Below are 21435 nucleotides of genomic sequence, written 5' to 3' on the forward strand. Positions count from 1 at the left end.
CTGGACGGGAGAGAGAGAGAATGACTTAACCTCCAACATCAGGGACAAGTGAAGACTGGCTGTTCAACATAATGCAGTGAATTTAGACTGGAGACATAGCCCATCTGTAAATAGCCCACCCAACTACCTCATCCCCATATTGTTATATATTTTTTGCTCCTTTGCACCAGAGTATCTCGCTAAATTGTAATTATTTCACCTCTATGGCCTATTTACTGCCTTACCTCCCTGATCTTAATACATTTGTACACACACTGTACATAGACTTTTCTATTGTATTATTTGACTGTACGTTTGATTATGTGTAACTCTGTGTTGTTGTTTGTGTCGCACTGCTTTGCTTTTATCTTGGTCAGGTCGCAGTTGTAAATGAGAACTTGTTCTCAACTGGCCTACCTGGTTAAATAAAGGTGAAATAATAATAAAAAGAAAATACAGTTTGACCAGGAGCTGATGTGAAACACCAAGTAGTGAAGCCTTGTCCGAGACAGAATCTCCTGTGTCTGTAGCGGGAACCAGCCTAATGTCCAAGTACAGCCCCTGAACAGGACGCTAGTCTACTTTCATACCAAGTAGTGAAGCCTTGTCCGAGACAGAATCTCCTGTGTCTGTAGCGGGAACCAGCCTAATGTCCAAGTACAGCCCCTGAACAGGACGCTAGTCTACTTTCATACCAAGTAGTGAAGCCTTGTCCGAGACAGAATCTCCTGTGTCTGTAGCAGGAACCAGCTGAATGTCCAAGTACAGCCCCTGAACAGGACGCTAGTCTACTTTCATACCAAGTAGTGAAGCCTTGTCCGAGACAGAATCTCCTGTGTCTGTAGCAGGAACCAGCCTAATGTCCAAGTACAGCCCCTGAACAGGACACTAGTCTACTTTCATACCAAGTAGTGAAGCCTTGTCCGAGACAGAATCTCCTGTGTCTGTAGCAGGAACCAGCCTAATGTCCAAGTACAGCCCCTGAACAGGACACTAGTCTACTCTCATACCAAGTAGTGAAGCCTTGTCCGAGACAGAATCTCCTGTGTCTGTAGCAGGAACCAGACTAATGTCCAAGTACAGCCCCTGAACAGGACACTAGTCTACTTTCATACCAAGTTGGGCATTCAATTACAATGTCAAAACAGGAAGTATTGATGTTACCAGGATGAGACACGTGTCAACCAATGAGAAGGTTCCCGAGCGTCCAATCCCAGCGCTGCAGTGGACCACGGCGGGCCCGTGCTCCGTCCCCAATGAGCCAGACTCCCGCACCTTGACCAGGAAGTTGAGGAAAGAGGCCGGGGATTCTGGGACGCCGAAGTCAGGCCAGGTGGTGTAGTGAAAATGGTATATCTCTCTGGTTCCTCCTGTCTGGACAAAAAAGGCATGTGATTTAATTACAGTGACCGTGTTAACGTCCTCATGACACAGAGTCCGTGGAGAAGCAGAGCTCACCTCTGTGTTCCTCAGCTCCAACACTCGTATGATGTAGTAGGACTTGTCCTCTTCCTTCACGAGCGTCACAACGAACCCCGTGTCAGTGTAAGACAGCTGGTGTCCCTCAGCTGTAGGCCAGTACTGAGCACACTTCTCCTGTTGGGGGGACAATACATCAGTCAGTCTGTCTCTCAGTGGGACAATACATCAGTCAGTCTGTCCCTCAGTGGGACAATACATCAGTCAGTCTGTCCCTCAGCTGTAGTACTGAGGACACTTCTCCTGTTGGGGGACAATACATCAGTCAGTCTGTCCCTCAGCTGTAGTACTGAGGACACTTCTCCTGTTGGGGGACAATACATCAGTCAGTCTGTTCCTCAGCTGTAGTACTGAGGACACTTCTCCTGTTGGGGGACAATACATCAGTCAGTCTGTCCCTCAGGGGGACAATACATCAGTCAGTCTGTCCCTCAGTGGGACAATACATCAGTCAGTCTGTCCCTCAGGGGGACAATACATCAGTCAGTCTGTCTCAGTGGGACAATACATCAGTCAGTCTGTCCCTCAGGGGGACAATACATCAGTCAGTCTGTCCCTCAGTGGGACAATACATCAGTCAGTCTGTCCCTCAGGGGGACAATACATCAGTCAGTCTGTCCCTCAGCTGTAGTACTGAGCACACTTCTCCTGTTGGGGGACAATACATCAGTCAGTCTGTTCCTCAGCTGTAGTACTGAGGACACTTCTCCTGTTGGGGGACAATACATCAGTCAGTCTGTCCCTCAGTGGGACAATACATCAGTCAGTCTGTCCCTCAGTGGGACAATACATCAGTCAGTCTGTCCCTCAGTGGGGACAATACATCAGTCAGTCTGTCCCTCAGTGGGACAATACATCAGTCAGTCTGTCCCTCAGTGGGACAATACATCAGTCAGTCTGTCCCTCAGTGGGGACAATACATCAGTCAGTCTGTCCCTCAGCTGTAGTACTGAGGACACTTTTCCTGTTGGGGGGGACAATACATCAGTCAGTCTGTCCCTCAGTGGGACAATACATCAGTCAGTCTGTCTCTCAGGGGGACAATACATCAGTCAGTCTGTCCCTCAGCTGTAGTACTGAGGACACTTCTCCTGTTGGGGGACAATACATCAGTCAGTCTGTCCCTCAGTGGGACAATACATCAGTCAGTCTGTCCCGCAGTGGGACAATACATCAGTCAGTCTGTCCCGCAGGGGGACAATACATCAGTCAGTCTGTCCCGCAGGGGGACAATACATCAGTCAGTCTGTCCCGCAGGGGGACAATACATCAGTCAGTCTGTCCCGCAGTGGGACAATACATCAGTCAGTCTGTCCCGCAGTGGGACAATACATCAGTCAGTCTGTCCCTCGGTGGGACAATACATCAGTCAGTCTGTCCCGCAGTGGGACAATACATCAGTCAGTCTGTCCCGCAGGGGGACAATACATCAGTCAGTCTGTCCCGCAGGGGGACAATACATCAGTCAGTCTGTCCCGCAGGGGGACAATACATCAGTCAGTCTGTCCCGCAGGGGGACAATACATCAGTCAGTCTGTCCCGCAGTGGGACAATACATCAGTCAGTCTGTCCCGCAGTGGGACAATACATCAGTCAGTCTGTCCCGCAGTGGGACAATACATCAGTCAGTCTGTCCCTCGGTGGGACAATACATCAGTCAGTCTGTCCCGCAGTGGGACAATACATCAGTCAGTCTGTCCCTCAGCTGTAGTACTGAGGACACTTCTCCTGTTGGGGGGGACAATACATCAGTTAGTCTGTCCCTCAGGGGGACAATACATCAGTCAGTCTGTCCCTCAGTGGGACAATACATCAGTCAGTCTGTCCCTCAGCTGTAGTACTGAGGACACTTCTCCTGTTGGGGGGGACAAAACATCAGTCAGTCTGTCCCTCAGTGGGACAATACATCAGTCAGTCTGTCCCTCAGCTGTAGTACTGAGGACACTTCTCCTGTTGGGGGACAATACATCAGTCAGTCTGTCCCGCAGTGGGACAATACATCAGTCAGTCTGTCCCTCAGTGGGACAATACATCAGTCAGTCTGTCCCGCAGGGGGACAATACATCAGTCAGTCTGTCCCGCAGGGGGACAATACATCAGTCAGTCTGTCCCGCAGGGGGACAATACATCAGTCAGTCTGTCCCGCAGTGGGACAATACATCAGTCAGTCTGTCCCTCAGTGGGACAATACATCAGTCAGTCTGTCCCTCGGTGGGACAATACATCAGTCAGTCTGTCCCGCAGTGGGACAATACATCAGTCAGTCTGTCTCAGTGGGACAATACATCAGTCAGTCTGTCCCTCAGCTGTAGTACTGAGGACACTTCTCCTGTTGGGGGGGACAATACATCAGTTAGTCTGTCCCTCAGGGGGACAATACATCAGTCAGTCTGTCCCTCAGTGGGACAATACATCAGTCAGTCTGTCCCTCAGCTGTAGTACTGAGGACACTTCTCCTGTTGGGGGGGACAAAACATCAGTCAGTCTGTCCCTCAGTGGGACAATACATCAGTCAGTCTGTCCCTCAGCTGTAGTACTGAGGACACTTCTCCTGTTGGGGGACAATACATCAGTCAGTCTGTCCCGCAGTGGGACAATACATCAGTCAGTCTGTCCCTCAGTGGGACAATACATCAGTCAGTCTGTCCCGCAGTGGGACAATACATCAGTCAGTCTGTCCCGCAGTGGGACAATACATCAGTCAGTCTGTCCCGCAGTGGGACAATACATCAGTCAGTCTGTCCCGCAGTGGGACAATACATCAGTCAGTCTGTCCCGCAGTGGGACAATACATCAGTCAGTCTGTCCCTCAGCTGTAGTACTGAGGACACTTCTCCTGTTGGGGGACAATACATCAGTCAGTCTGTTCCTCAGCTGTAGTACTGAGGACACTTCTCCTGTTGGGGGACAATACATCAGTCAGTCTGTTCCTCAGCTGTAGTACTGAGCACACTTCTCCTGTTGGGGGACAATACATCAGTCAGTCTGTCCCTCAGCTGTAGTACTGAGCACACTTCTCCTGTTGGGGGACAATACATCAGTCAGTCTGTCCCGCAGTGGGACAATACATCAGTCAGTCTGTCCCTCAGGGGGACAATACATCAGTCAGTCTGTCTCTCAGGGGGACAATACATCAGTCAGTCTGTTCCTCAGCTGTAGTACTGAGCACACTTCTCCTGTTGGGGGACAATACATCAGTCAGTCTGTCCCGCAGTGGGACAATACATCAGTCAGTCTGTCCCTCAGGGGGACAATACATCAGTCAGTCTGTCCCTCAGGGGGACAATACATTAGTGATTAGCCCAACCTGAACACCTGATGGGATGGCTAACTAGCTCCTGCAGGTCCCTGGTCCATCTGTGCATGATGATCACAGTACCCTGGACAGAGATACAGTGATCCCTCGCCACTTCGCGGTTCACTTATCGCGGATTCGCTATTTCGCGGATTTTCATAATGCATTTTTTTATTTTTTTTGGTGCATTGTGCTCTGCATTCTGATTCGCTAAAAACTCACTCCCGCTTCTTGTATCAAAACATGCTACGAATTGTGCTATCATTTTGTCGTCTCGTGCAGTTATGTGTACGTACATAAAATCATCGCTTAGCAACCATCGCTTAGCAACCATGGTGCGAATGGCCACTGAACTTAAGCGAGTAGCTGAGGAATGGGACCCTTTGATGAGCCGTTCATTACAGTTCTCCAACGTAATCGATGGTGGCATGTCGGTGTACAAGGATCTTTTTGCAAAGAAGAAAAAAGAGCGACAACAGCTGCCTATCACTATGTTCTTCTCCCGAACAAACACACCTGCACCGCGGGCTTCAGAAGAAGAGAACACTGCAGAGCGCAGTCAGGATGCAGCGGCCCAGTCTGAAGAGCAGTGAAACGGCCTACACGTGAGTCACTGTATTTGTATACATGTAATAGTTGCTAATTGTAAAAAAAAAAAAAGTTTTCTATTTCGCGGATTTCACTTATCGCGGGTCATTTTCGGAACGTAACCCCCGCGATAAACGAGGGATTACTGTACAATGAACCGCGGTGTGTTGGTCCATACTTGGTGTTGTGGCCTAGAGTGTGGTGTAAACCTAAAGCACAGGCTTGTCTGTCAGAGAGGGATGCCAACCCCTTCTCTAGGATTCTGTTCAGCATTATAACATTATGTAGGCTACTTACAGACCCCTTCTCTAGGATTCTGTTCAGCATTATAACATGTAGGCTACTTACAGATCCCTTCTCTAGGATTCTGTTCAGCATTATAACATTATGTAGGCTACTTACAGACCCCTTCTCTAGGATTCTGTTCAGCATTATAACATGTAGGCTACTTACAGACCCCTTCTCTAGGATTCTGTTCAGCATTATAACATGTAGGCTACTTACAGATCCCTTCTCTAGGATTCTGTTCAGCATTATAACATGTAGGCTACTTACAGACCCCTTCTCTAGGATTCTGTTCAGCATTATAACATGTAGGCTACTTACAGACCCCTTCTCTAGGATTCTGTTCAGCATTATAACATGTAGGCTACTTACAGATCCCTTCTCTAGGATTCTGTTCAGCATTATAACATTATGTAGGCTACTTACAGACCCCTTCTCTAGGATTCTGTTCCGCATTATAACATGTAGGCTACTTACAGATCCCTTCTCTAGGATTCTGTTCAGCATTATAACATGTAGGCTACTTACAGACCCCTTCTCTAGGATTCTGTTCAGCATTATAACATGTAGGCTACTTACAGACCCCTTCTCTAGGATTCTGTTCAGCATTATAACATGTAGGCTACTTACAGATCCCTTCTCTAGGATTCTGTTCAGCATTATAACATGTAGGCTACTTACAGACCCCTTCTCTAGGATTCTGTTCAGCATTATAACATGTAGGCTACTTACAGATCCCTTCTCTACGATTCTGTTCAGCATTATAACATGTAGGCTACTTACAGACCCCTTCTCTACGATTCTGTTCAGCATTATAACATGTAGGCTACTTACAGATCCCTTCTCTAGGATTCTGTTCAGCATTATAACATTATGTAGGCTACTTACAGACCCCTTCTCTAGGATTCTGTTCAGCATTATAACATGTAGGCTACTTACAGACCCCTTCTCTACGATTCTGTTCAGCATTATAACATGTAGGCTACTTACAGACCCCTTCTCTGGGATTCTGTTCAGCATTATAACATGTAGGCTACTTACAGACCCCTTCTCGAGGATTCTGTTCAGCATTATAACATGTAGGCTACTTACAGACCCCTTCTCTAGGATTCTGTTCAGCATTATAACATGTAGGCTACTTACAGACCCCTTCTCTAGGATTCTGTTCAGCATTATAACATGTAGGCTACTTACAGACCCCTTCTCTAGGATTCTGTTCAGCATTATAACATGTAGGCTACTTACAGACCCCTTCTCTAGGATTCTGTTCAGCATTATAACATGTAGGCTACTTACAGACCCCTTCTCTAGGATTCTGTTCAGCATTATAACATGCAGGCTACTTACAGACCCCTTCTCTAGGATTCTGTTCAGCATTATAACATGTAGGCTACTTACAGACCCCTTCTCTGGGATTCTGTTCAGCATTATAACATGTAGGCTACTTACAGACCCCTTCTCTGGGATTCTGTTCAGCATTATAACATGTAGGCTACTTACAGACCCCTTCTCTAGGATTCTGTTCAGCATTATAACATGTAGGCTACTTACAGACCCCTTCTCTAGGATTCTGTTCAGCATTATAACATGTAGGCTACTTACAGACCCCTTCTCTGGGATTCTGTTCAGCATTATAACATGTAGGCTACTTACAGATCCCTTCTCTGGGACTCTGTTCAGCATTATAACATGTAGGCTACTTACTGACCCCTTCTCTAGGAGTCTGTTCAGCATTATAACATTATGTAGGCTACTTACAGACCCCTTCTCTAGGATTCTGTTCAGCATTATAACATTATGTAGGCTACTTACAGACCCCTTCTCTAGGATTCTGTTCAGCATTATAACATGTAGGCTACTTACAGACCCCTTCTCTAGGATTCTGTTCAGCATTATAACATGTAGGCTACTTACAGACCCCTTCTCTGGGATTCTGTTCAGCATTATAACATGTAGGCTACTTACAGACCCCTTCTCTAGGATTCTGTTCAGCATTATAACATGTAGGCTACTTACAGACCCCTTCTCTACGATTCTGTTCAGCATTATAACATGTAGGCTACTTACAGACCCCTTCTCTAGGATTCTGTTCAGCATTATAACATGTAGGCTACTTACAGACCCCTTCTCTAGGATTCTGTTCAGCATTATAACATGTAGGCTACTTACAGACCCCTTCTCTAGGATACGGTTCAGCATTATAACATTATGTAGGCTACTTACAGACCCCTTCTCTAGGATTCTGTTCAGCATTATAACATGTAGGCTACTTACAGACCCCTTCTCTAGGATTCTGTTCAGCATTATAACATGTAGGCTACTTACAGACCCCTTCTCTAGGATTCTGTTCAGCATTATAACATGTAGGCTACTTACAGACCCCTTCTCTAGGATTCTGTTCAGCATTATAACATGTAGGCTACTTACAGACCCCTTCTCTAGGATTCTGTTCAGCATTATAACATGTAGGCTACTTACAGACCCCTTCTCTAGGATTCTGTTCAGCATTATAACATGTAGGCTACTTACAGACCCCTTCTCTAGGATACGGTTCAGCATTATAACATGTAGGCTACTTACAGACCCCTTCTCTAGGATTCTGTTCAGCATTATAACATGTAGGCTACTTACAGATCCCTTCTCTAGGAGTCTGTTCCGCATTATAACATGTAGGCTACTTACAGGCCCCTTCTCTAGGATTCTGTTCAGCATTATAACATGTAGGCTACTTACAGACCCCTTCTCTAGGAGTCTGTTCAGCATTATAACATTATGTAGGCTACTTACAGACCCCTTCTCTATGATTCTGTTCCGCTTTATAACATGTATGTAGGCTACTGACAGACCCCTTCTCTATGATTCTGTTCAGCATTATAACATGTAGGCTACTTACAGGCCCCTTCTCTAGGATTCTGTTCAGCATTATAACATGTAGGCTACTTACAGACCCCTTCTCTAGGAGTCTGTTCAGCATTATAACATTATGTAGGCTACTTACAGACCCCTTCTCTATGATTCTGTTCCGCTTTATAACATGTATGTAGGCTACTTACAGACCCCTTCTCTATGATTCTGTTCAGCATTATAACATGTAGGCTACTTACAGACCCCTTCTCTAGGATTCTGTTCAGCATTATAACATGTAGGCTACTTACAGACCCCTTCTCTAGGATTCTGTTCAGCATTATAACATGTAGGCTACTTACAGACCCCTTCTCTAGGATTCTGTTCAGCATTATAACATGTAGGCTACTTACAGACCCCTTCTCTGGGATTCTGTTCAGCATTATAACATGTAGGCTACTTACAGAGCCCTTCTCTATGATTCTGTTCCGCTTTATAACATGTATGTAGTCTACTTACAGACCCCTTCTCTATGATTCTGTTCAGCATTATAACATGTAGGCTACTTACAGACCCCTTCTCTACGATTCTGTTCAGCATTATAACATGTAGGCTACTTACAGACCCCTTCTCTAGGATTCTGTTCAGCATTATAACATGTAGGCTACTTACAGACCCCTTCTCTAGGATTCTGTTCAGCATTATAACATGTAGGCTACTTACAGACCCCTTCTCTAGGATTCTGTTCAGCATTATAACATGTAGGCTACTTACAGACCCCTTCTCTACGATTCTGTTCAGCATTATAACAGCTTTGGAGTTCTGCTCCCAGACCATCAACCAGAAGTGGCCGCAGGTGTTCTTCAGGGGGCCCTTTGGGAGAAAACACAACACACTGCCTCATCACAGACTGAAACACAGACAACACACTGCCTCATCACCTGAAACACAGACAACACACTGCCTCATCACCAACTGAAACACAACACACTGCCTCATCACCAACTGAAACACAGACAACACACTGCCTCATCACCAACTGAAACACAGACAACACACCGCCTCATCACCAACTGAAACACAACACACCGCCTCATCACCAACTGAAACACAGACAACACACCGCCTCATCACCAACTGAAACACAGACAACACACTGCCTCATCACCAACTGAAACACAGACAACACACTGCCTCATCACCAACTGAAACAGACAACACACTGCCTCATCACCAACTGAAACACAGACCAACACACTGCCTCATCACCAACTGAAACACAGACCAACACACTGCCTCATCACCAACTGAAACACAGACCAACACACTGCCTCATCACCAACTGAAACACAGACCAACACACTGCCTCATCACCAACTGAAACACAGACAACACACTGCCTCATCACAGACTGAAACACAGACCAACACACTGCCTCATCACCAACTGAAACACAGACAACACACTGCCTCATCACCAACTGAAACACAGACAACACATTGCCTCATCACCAACTGAAACAGACAACACACCGCCTCATCACCAACTGAAACACAGACAACACACCGCCTCATCACCAACTGAAACAGACAACACACTGCCTCATCACCAACTGAAACACAGACAACACACCGCCTCATCACCAACTGAAACACAGACAACACACTGCCTCATCACCAACTGAAACACAGACAACACACCGCCTCATCACCAACTGAAACACAGACAACACACTGCCTCATCACCAACTGAAACACAGACCAACACACTGCCTCATCACCAACTGAAACACAGACAACACACTGCCTCATCACCAACTGAAACACAGACAACACACTGCCTCATCACAGACCAACCCTCAACATGTAGATCCACAATCCCTAGTACCTGTTTAGTGAAAACCTCATTTCAGTGATCAGTACATAATGAATGGAAACGTCTGAGCTACTTGTATGTACTGACCTGAGACAGAATATAGGATCTTTGGGCTTCCTCAACCATGACTAAACTACTTGTATGTACTGACCTGAGACAGAATATAGGATCTTTGAGCTTCGTCCACCATGACTAAACTACTTGTATGTACTGACCTGAGACAGAATATAGGATCTTTGGGCTTCGTCCACCGTGACTAAACTACTTGTATGTACTGACCTGAGACAGAATATAGGATCTTTGAGCTTCGTCCACCATGACTAAACTACTTGTATGTACTGACCTGAGACAGAATATAGGATCTTTGGGCTTCGTCCACCATGACTAAACTACTTGTATGTACTGACCTGAGACACAATGTAGGATCTTTGGGCTTCGTCCACCATGACTAAACTACTTGTATGTACTGACCTGAGACAGAATATAGGATCTTTGAGCTTCCTCCACCATGACTAAACTACTTGTATGTACTGACCTGAGACAGAATATAGGATCTTTGAGCTTCCTCCACCATGACTAAACTTGCATTGATGTAGTCATTTTCAGATTTTTCAAGTTTAACGCGACTGTGATCATCTGAAACCAGAGACAAAAGATGTTTAAAATGTGTAAATTAAAACTATTGTGAATCGTCAAGGTGTAAACATTCATCACATTGATGACTAGTGTAGGGTACTACATGAATGATAGTTGCACAGACAAAAATACTCACAGGGGCTGACATCTCTGTATCGGTTTCGATTCTGATTCTCTGGAAGTTTTGCCATCTTATATGAATAGTCGCTAGCTTGGTTTCGGATTTCCTGAGAAAGAACCAGAACAAATACCAGCCAGTGACTGTGAATTTGATTGTCATTGAAATGTGTACAGGTCTTTATCTACAGCAACTACCAGCAGACATCTGCAGTAAGAGCATTAACAAACAAGTTATAAACTTCTGAGGAAGGCTTACTACTGGCTAGAGGGTATACACTACCTAACTAACTAACTAGGTCAGCTTACTACCGGGTATACACTACCTAACTAATTAGCTAGGTCAGCTGGCTACTGGGTATACACTACCTAACTAATTAGCTAGGTCAGCTTACTACTGGGTATACACTACCTAACTAATTAGCTAGGTCAGCTTACTACTGGGTATACACTACCTAACTAATTAGCTAGGTCAGCTTACTACTGGGTATACACTACCTAACTAATTAGCTAGGTCAGCTTACTACTGGGTATACACTACCTAACTAACTAACTAGGTCAGCTTACTACCAGGTATACACAACCTAACTAATTAGCTAGGTCAGCTTACTACTGGGTATACACTACCTAACTAATTAGCTAGGTCAGCTTACTACTGGCTACCGGGTATACACTACCTAACTAATTAGCTAGGTCAGCTTAATACCGGGTATACACTACCTAACTAATTAGCTAGGTCAGCTTACTACTGGGTATACACTACATAACTAATTAGCTAGGTTAGCTTACTACTAGCTACCGGGTATACACAACCTAACTAACTAGCTAGGTCAGCTTACTACTAGCTACCGGGTATACACTACCTAACTAACTAGCTAGGTCAGCTTACTACTGGGTATACACTACCTAACTAATTAGCTAGGTCAGCTTACTACCGGGTATACACTACCTAACTAATTAGCTAGGTCAGCTTACTACCGGGTATACACTACCTAACTAACTAGCTAGGTCAGCTTACTACTGGCTACTGGGTATACACTACCTAACTAATTAGCTAGGTCAGCTTACTACTGGGTATACACTACCTAACTAATTAGCTAGGTCAGCTTACTACCGGGTATACACTACCTAACTAATTAGCTAGGTCAGCTTACTACCGGGTATACACTACCTAACTAATTAGCTAGGTCAGCTTACTACTGGGTATACACTACCTAACTAACTAGCTAGGTCAGCTTACTACTGGCTACCGGGTATACACTACCTAACTAACTAGCTAGGTCAGCTTACTACTGGGTATACACTACCTAACTAATTAGCTAGGTCAGCTTACTACTGGCTACCGGGTATACACTACCTAACTAACTAGCTAGGTCAGCTTACTACTGGGTATACACTACCTAACTAATTAGCTAGGTCAGCTTGCTTCTGGGTATACACTACCTAACTATATCCTGTCCCTAGACCCTCTACTATAACCCGGTCTATAACATATATCCTGCCCCTAGCCCAGACCCTCTACTATAACCCTGTCTATAACATATATCCTGTCCCTAGCCTAGACCCTCTACTATAACCCTGTCTATAACATATATCCTGTCCCTAGCCTAGACCCTCTACTATAACCCTGTCTATAACATATATCCTGTCCCTAGACCCTCTACTATAACCCTGTCTATAACATATATCCTGTCCCTAGACCCTCTACTATAACCCTGTCTATAACATATATCCTGTCCCTAGACCATCTACTATAACCCTGTCTATAACATATATCCTGTCCCTAGACCCTCTACTATAACCCTGTCTATAACATATATCCTTTCCCTAGCCCCTCTACTATAACCCTGTCTATAACATATATCCTGTCCCTAGACCCTCTACTATAACCCTGTCTATAACATATATCCTTTCCCTAGCCCCTCTACTATAACCCTGTCTATAACATATATCCTGTCCCTAGACCCTCTACTATAACCCTGTCTATAACATATATCCTGTCCCTAGCCCCTCTACTATAACCCTGTCTATAACATATATCCTGTCCCCAGACCCTCTACTATAACCATGTCTATAACATATATCCTGTCCCTAGCCCCTCTACTATAACCCTGTCTATAACATATATCTTGTCCCTAGACCCTCTACTATAACCCTGTCTATAACATATATCCTGTCCCTAGACCCTCTACTATAACCCTGTCTATAACATATATCCTGTCCCTAGACCCTCTACTATAACCCTGTCTATAACATATATCCTGTCCCTAGACCCTCTACTATAACCCTGTCTATAACATATATCCTGTCCCTAGACCCTCTACTATAACCCTGTCTATAACATATATCCTGTCCCTAGACCCTCTACTATAACCCTGTCTATAACATATATCCTGTCCCTAGACCCTCTACTATAACCCTGTCTATAACATATATCCTGTCCCTAGACCCTCTACTATAACCCTGTCTATAACATATATCCTGTCCCTAGACCCTCTACTATAACCCTGTCTATAACATATATCCTGTCCCTAGCCTAGACCATCTACTATAACATATATCCTGTCCCTAGCCCATCTACTATAACTGTCTATAACCCTGTGTCCTATCCCTAGCCTAGAACCTCTATAACCCTGCTACTATAATACTAAAAGTAATATAATTGGCCTCAACAGACCCAACATTGGATTTGACTACATTGTAATGGAATGCAGGCATTAGGATTATAGTCCTCATAATGAAAGCAGCTACTGGGACACCGTTGTAATCAACTCACATCCATGACTGCTTCACATGTACATATCCATTTCACATGTTTGAAGACGACATGTTGCCATTATTGATCAGAACATCAGAAGTCAGCGATTTAGAAAGATTTCTGGCTACATTCTTACAATTATGTGAATAATTCAACATCTTTATATATATATCTGCCTCATGTGGTTGTTAATTCTACATCACTATGAACATTTATGGGCATAGTACAATTATATTTCATGCAGGTCCTGTGAAATTGTCCAATAAGACTGCATAGAGTTGTTGAGCGGCCATATTGGGAAAAGGCTTCTGTGGGGTTAATGGTGTGAATTCTGTGACGGCCCTGTAAATACAAATCCCTTTAAAAACCTGTTCTAGCTGTGTGTGTGTGTGAGCAACTTGGTGATTCTATAACCAAAGTCACATTTCAAAAACATAGCTGCCCCATTACAATGTTACAATATGGGCGATTTATAAACAATAGTTGTTGTTGTTGGTGCTTTCAAAGTTGTTTACATTATATATAAAATTGGAAAGGTAATTTCATGACCTTTCAGAACCACTTGTCAGATAGGGTTTCCTTTTTAAAGCTATTTATACAAGTCATTCTGATATGTACACTAGAGGGCTATTGACCAGAACATTCTGAAAATATGTCTGATGGATAACTGTGAATCTAAGCGTAACAATTATATATGATTAAAAGGGTATAAGTGAGCAATACCTTGTTGTCTACTGACATTGTTTGTCATAGTAAAATCCCTATTGGAAAAATTAACGGGATAAAACAAACTGTGATAACAGACAGAAAGCTGCCGTTGCTACACTGCTATCACACACGTTTCAACTCTAGGGATATAAACCTTCAAAAGAATCGTTGACCCAAGTGATCCCGACCGGGCCCCCTGGCTCATGGACTACTAGCGTGCATGTACATGCACGAAAAACAAATCAAACATGACCTATAACGCTCTCATATTAACTAGAATTAGAAAACAGTGTTCCTTGTGGCCGAGAAGCTAGTTATATAGGTTGTTAACTTGTGTTCTAGACATCCACTTCACTGTAATCTGCCCAGTTTCCTAGACATGGCATTGGCAACACATGCGCACATAGTATTTCAGGAAGTCTTTGCGACTTCTCAGAAACAGGCTAGCCAGCTAATGTTGATGCACGTTTTCCGGAAGTCTGACTCTTTTCCTGTAAAGCTTAGTTTATCTTTCAGGATGAACACCAGTTTGACTAGTATTATCCATTCAATATACCGTTAAAATTACATCGTTTGGGCTAACTAGTATGATGGAGAATGTGCATAATTGCTAGCTGGTAACCGGCAGATAGCTAGCCTATTTAGTTAGCAACATAGCTAACGTTTGCTAGGTTAGCAACCAAAAATAACACATTGAATGACCAACTTACATTATAAAGGTTTTGCCACTGCCCAGACGAATCTATTTCCTCAAACTGTTGATCCATTTTGGTATTGCTATTTCTGCCTTGCGAAAATAGTCTGAATGTTATCGTTGTCAAAGGTGAGTTAGCTGGCTAGCCCCAACTGACAGCCATCTACGGCGGAGAGTCAGCCAACTGTGTGTGGGGGGGGTATCTACGTCATCTACGCCAGGGGTTCCCAAACTCGGTCCTGGGTGCCGGTTTTGGTTGTTGCTCTAACGCGACACAGCTGATTCAAATAATCAAAGCTTGATTATGAGTTGGTTATTTTAATCAGCCAAAACGTACACCCAGGACGGAGTTTGGGAAACCCCAGACCCTTTTTATTTCGTTTTTTGTTTCCCCTTTATTTAGCCAGGTAGGCAAGTTGAGAACATGTTCTCATTTACAACTGCGACCTGGCCAAAATAAAGCAAAGCAGTTCGACACAAACAACAACACAGAGTTACACATGGAATAAACAATAAACAAGTCAATAACATAGTAGAAAAAAGAAAGTCTATATACAGTGTGTGCAAATGGCGAGAGGTGGTAAGGCTATAAATAGGCCATAGGAGCGAATAATTACAATTTAGCAGATTAACACTGGAGTGATAAATGAGCAGATGATGATGTGCAAGTAGAGATACTGGTGTGCAAAAGAGCAGAAAAGTAAATAAAAACAGTATGGGGATGAGGTAGGTAGATTGGGTGGGCTATTTACAGATGGACTATGTACAGCTGCAGCGATCGGTTAGCTGCTCAGATAGCTGATGTTTAAAGTTGGTGAGGGAAATAAAAGTCTCCAACTTCAGCGATTTTTGCAATTCGTTCCAGTCACTGGCAGCAGAGAACTGGAAGGAAAGGCGGCCAAATGAGGTGTTGGCTTTGGGGATGATCAGTGAGCTATACCTGCTGGAGCGTGTGCTACGGGTGGGTGTTGTTATCGTGACCAGTGAACTGAGATAAGGCGGAGCTTTACCTAGCATAGACTTATAGATGACCTGGAGCCAGTGGGTCTGGCGACGAACATGTAGCGAGGGCCAGCCGACTAGAGCATACAGGCCGCAGTGGTGGGTGGTATAAGGTGATTTGGTAACAAAACGGATGGCATTGTGATAGACTGCATCCAGTTTGCTGAGTAGAGTATTGGAAGATATTTTGTAGATGACATCGCCGAAGTCGAGGATTGGTAGGATAGTCAGTTTTACTAGGGTAAGTTGGCGGCGTGAGTGAAGGAGGCTTTGTTGCGGAATAGAAACCCGATTCTAGATTTGATTTTGGATTGGAGATGTTTAATATGAGTTTGGAAGGAGAGTTTACAGTCTAACCAGACACCTAGGTATTTATAGTTGTCCACATATTCTAGGTCGGAACCGTCCAGAGTAGTGATGCTAGTCAGGCGGGCGGGTGCGGGCAGCGAACGGTTGACAAGCATGCATTTGGTTTTTACTAGCGTTTAAGAGCAGTAGGAGGCCACGGAAGGAGTGATGAGGAGAGTAGCCACTCATCCCTGATGAGGAGAACTATCCGTCAGGCAAAGAGGTCATGTTGGCATCGGTTCTGTGACACCATTGGAAGGGCGACACCTGTGGGAGAAGTGTGGGGGATGACTAAGAGGATGAGTGGGGTCAGAAGGGAGTGGGATTATCCAGCGTTGACGAGTGGGAAGGATGTGGCAGTAGCAGGTGTGGAGAAGGCAGAGATGATGGCCAAAGCGTTTGTCTAAGTGCATCGCTCGGTAAATTTGTCAGAGGAGGGGGAGAGAGAGAACAAGAGAGGAGGGGCATCCTGGAGTGCTGGATAGGAGGGAGGATGTACATGATGCGTAGAATGCGCCATGGCAGAGGTGAAAAGGGCAATAGGTACGGCTGGGTTAACTTCACCTGGGAAAGATGAGGTGTGCTATGTTATGTCCAGAAGAGGACTGGCCAACCCTCATAGCCTGGTTCCTCTCTAGGTTTCTTCCTAGGTTTTGGCCTTTCTAGGGAGTTTTTCCTAGCCACCGTGCTTCTACACCTGCATTACTAGCTGTTTGGGGTTTTAGGCTGGGTTTCTGTACAGCACTTCGAGATATTAGCTGATGTACGAAGGGCTATATAAAATAAACTTGATTGATTGATGTTGGCCCATCTTAGTGATGAGGCTCTGGATAAGGTATTGGTGTTGAACAACAGAGTGTAGTAGGAGGAGGGGAAACTACCAGGCAACAGGAAGGAGGCAGTAGTGGTACCAATCTACTACCAGACAACAGGAAGGAGGCAGTAGTGGTACCAATCTACTACCAGACAACAGGAAGGAGACAGTAGTGGTACCAATCTACTACCAGACAACAGGAAGGAGGCAGTAGTGGTACCAATCTACTACCAGACAACAGGAAGGAGGCAGTAGTGGTACCAATCTACTACCAGACAACAGGAAGGAGACAGTAGTGGTACCAATCTACTACCAGACAACAGGAAGGAGACAGTAGTGGTACCAATCTACTACCAGACAACAGGAAGGAGGCAGTAGTGGTACCAATCTACTACCAGACAACAGGAAGGAGGCAGTAGTGGTACCAATCTACTACCAGACAACAGGAAGGAGACAGTAGTGGTACCAATCTACTACCAGACAACAGGAAGGAGACAGTAGTGGTACCAATCTACTACCAGACAACAGGAAGGAGGCAGTAGTGGTACCAATCTACTACCAGACAACAGGAAGGAGGCAGTAGTGGTACCAATCTACTACCAGACAACAGGAAGGAGGCAGTAGTGGTACCAATCTACTACCAGACAACAGGAAGGAGACAGTAGTGGTACCAATCTACTACCAGACAACAGGAAGGAGACAGTAGTGGTACCAATCTACTACCAGACAACAGGAAGGAGACAGTAGTGGTACCAATCTACTACCAGACAACAGGAAGGAGGCAGTAGTGGTACCAATCTACTACCAGACAACAGGAAGGAGACAGTAGTGGTACCAATCTACTACCAGACAACAGGAAGGAGACAGTAGTGGTACCAATCTACTACCAGACAACAGGAAGGAGGCAGTAGTGGTACCAATCTACTACCAGACAACAGGAAGGAGGCAGTAGTGGTACCAATCTACTACCAGACAACAGGAAGGAGACAGTAGTGGTACCAATCTACTACCAGACAACAGGAAGGAGGCAGTAGTGGTACCAATCTACTACCAGACAACAGGAAGGAGACAGTAGTGGTACCAATCTACTACCAGACAACAGGAAGGAGGCAGGAGTGGTACCAATCTACTACCAGACAACAGGAAGGAGACAGTAGTGGTACCAATCTACTACCAGACAACAGGAAGGAGGCAGTAGTGGTACCAATCTACTACCAGACAACAGGAAGGAGGCAGTAGTGGTACCAATCTACTACCAGACAACAGGAAGGAGGCAGTAGTGGTACCAATCTACTACCAGACAACAGGAAGGAGACAGTAGTGGTACCAATCTACTACCAGACAACAGGAAGTAGGCAGTAGTGGTACCAATCTACTACCAGACAACAGGAAGGAGGCAGGAGTGGTACCAATCTACTACCAGACAACAGGAAGGAGGCAGTAGTGGTACCAATCTACTACCAGACAACAGGAAGGAGGCAGTAGTGGTACCAATCTACTACCAGACAACAGGAAGGAGGCAGTAGTGGTACCAATCTACTACCAGACAACAGGAAGGAGGCAGTAGTGGTGCCAATCTACTACCAGACAACAGGAAGGAGGCAGTAGTGGTACCAATCTACTACCAGACAACAGGAAGGAGGCAGTAGTGGTACCAATCTACTACCAGACAACAGGAAGGAGACAGTAGTGGTACCAATCTACTACCAGACAACAGGAAGGAGGCAGTAGTGGTACCAATCTACTACCAGACAACAGGAAGGAGACAGTAGTGGTACCAATCTACTACCAGACAACAGGAAGGAGGCAGTAGTGGTACCAATCTACTACCAGACAACAGGAAGGAGACAGTAGTGGTACCAATCTACTACCAGACAACAGGAAGGAGACAGTAGTGGTACCAATCTACTACCAGACAACAGGAAGGAGACAGTAGTGGTACCAATCTACTACCAGACAACAGGAAGGAGGCAGTAGTGGTACCAATCTACTACCAGACAACAGGAAGGAGACAGTAGTGGTACCAATCTACTACCAGACAACAGGAAGGAGGCAGTAGTGGTACCAATCTACTACCAGACAACAGGAAGGAGACAGTAGTGGTACCAATCTACTACCAGACAACAGGAAGGAGGCAGTAGTGGTACCAATCTACTACCAGACAACAGGAAGGAGACAGTAGTGGTACCAATCTACTACCAGACAACAGGAAGGAGGCAGTAGTGGTACCAATCTACTACCAGACAACAGGAAGGAGACAGTAGTGGTACCAATCTACTACCAGACAACAGGAAGGAGGCAGTAGTGGTACCAATCTACTACCAGACAACAGGAAGGAGGCAGTAGTGGTACCAATCTACTACCAGACAACAGGAAGGAGGCAGTAGTGGTACCAATCTACTACCAGACAACAGGAAGGAGGCAGTAGTGGTACCAATCTACTACCAGACAACAGGAAGGAGGCAGTAGTGGTACCAATCTACTACCAGACAACAGGAAGGAGACAGTAGTGGTACCAATCTACTACCAGACAACAGGAAGGAGACGGTAGTGGTACCAATCTACTACCAGACAACAGGAAGGAGACAGTAGTGGTACCAATCTACTACCAGACAACAGGAAGGAGACAGTAGTGGTACCAATCTACTACCAGACAACAGGAAGGAGGCAGTAGTGGTACCAATCTACTACCAGACAACAGGAAGGAGGCAGTAGTGGTACCAATCTACTACCAGACAACAGGAAGGAGACAGTAGTGGTACCAATCTACTACCAGACAACAGGAAGGAGACAGTAGTGGTACCAATCTACTACCAGACAACAGGAAGGAGACAGTAGTGGTACCAATCTACTACCAGACAACAGGAAGGAGACAGTAGTGGTACCAATCTACTACCAGACAACAGGAAGGAGGCAGTAGTGGTACCAATCTACTACCAGACAACAGGAAGGAGGCAGTAGTGGTACCAATCTACTACCAGACAACAGGAAGGAGGCAGTAGTGGTACCAATCTACTACCAGACAACAGGAAGGAGGCAGTAGTGGTACCAATCTACTACCAGACAACAGGAAGGAGGCAGTAGTGGTACCAATCTACTACCAGACAACAGGAAGGAGACAGTAGTGGTACCAATCTACTACCAGACAACAGGAAGGAGGCAGTAGTGGTACCAATCTACTACCAGACAACAGGAAGGAGGCAGTAGTGGTACCAATCTACTACCAGACAACAGGAAGGAGACAGTAGTGGTACCAATCTACTACCAGACAACAGGAAGGAGACAGTAGTGGTACCAATCTACTACCAGACAACAGGAAGGAGACAGTAGTGGTACCAATCTACTACCAGACAACAGGAAGGAGGCAGTAGTGGTACCAATCTACTACCAGACAACAGGAAGGTGACAGTAGTGGTACCAATCTACTACCAGACAACAAGAAGGAGGCAGTAGTGGTACCAATCTACTACCAGACAACAGGAAGGAGACAGTAGTGGTACCAATCTACTACCAGACAACAGGAAGGAGGCAGTAGTGGTACCAATCTACTACCAGACAACAGGAAGGAGACAGTAGTGGTGCCAATCTACTACCAGACAACAGGAAGGAGACAGTAGTGGTACCAATCTACTACCAGACAACAGGAAGGAGACAGTAGTGGTACCAATCTACTACCAGACAACAGGGAGGAGACAGTAGTGGTACCAATCTACTACCAGACAACAGGAAGGAGGCAGTAGTGGTACCAATCTACTACCAGGCAGTTGGAAGGAGGCAGTAGTGGTACCAATCTACTACCAGACAACAGGAAGGAGGCAGTAGTGGTACCAATCTACTACCAGACAACAGGAAGGAGGCAGTAGTGGTACCAATCTACTACCAGACAACAGGAAGGAGACAGTAGTGGTACCAATCTACTACCAGACAACAGGAAGGAGACAGTAGTGGTACCAATCTACTACCAGACAACAGGAAGGAGGCAGTAGTGGTACCAATCTACTACCATACAACAG

At 45.2% G+C, this 21435-nt stretch overlaps 1 protein-coding gene across 3 annotated transcripts in view; it reads right to left on the reverse strand.

Annotated features, from left to right (window-relative positions):
* LOC129843507 (tyrosine-protein phosphatase non-receptor type 2-like) overlaps positions 1–15494 on the reverse strand; it is a 65133-nt gene extending 49639 nt beyond the window's left edge. The window contains exons 1-6 of one of the 3 annotated variants that reach the window (XM_055912267.1): positions 15275–15494; positions 11118–11208; positions 10881–10981; positions 9245–9343; positions 1438–1575; positions 1144–1353 (exon numbers count right to left, since the gene is read on the reverse strand). In XM_055912267.1, coding sequence (XP_055768242.1) covers positions 1144–1353; positions 1438–1575; positions 9245–9343; positions 10881–10981; positions 11118–11208; positions 15275–15331 — 696 coding nt within the window. In that variant the 5' untranslated portion in view covers positions 15332–15494. Of the gene's footprint in view, positions 1–1143; positions 1354–1437; positions 1576–6409; positions 9204–9244; positions 9344–10880; positions 10982–11117; positions 11209–15274 lie in introns of those variants that run through there. The other 2 variants (XM_055912266.1, XM_055912265.1) reach the window with 2 other exon arrangements.
* Positions 15495–21435: the final 5941 nt, after the last annotated feature.

Source organism: Salvelinus fontinalis, unplaced genomic scaffold, assembly GCF_029448725.1.
Source record: "Salvelinus fontinalis isolate EN_2023a unplaced genomic scaffold, ASM2944872v1 scaffold_0150, whole genome shotgun sequence".
In the NCBI taxonomy this organism is placed as follows: domain Eukaryota; kingdom Metazoa; phylum Chordata; class Actinopteri; order Salmoniformes; family Salmonidae; genus Salvelinus; species Salvelinus fontinalis.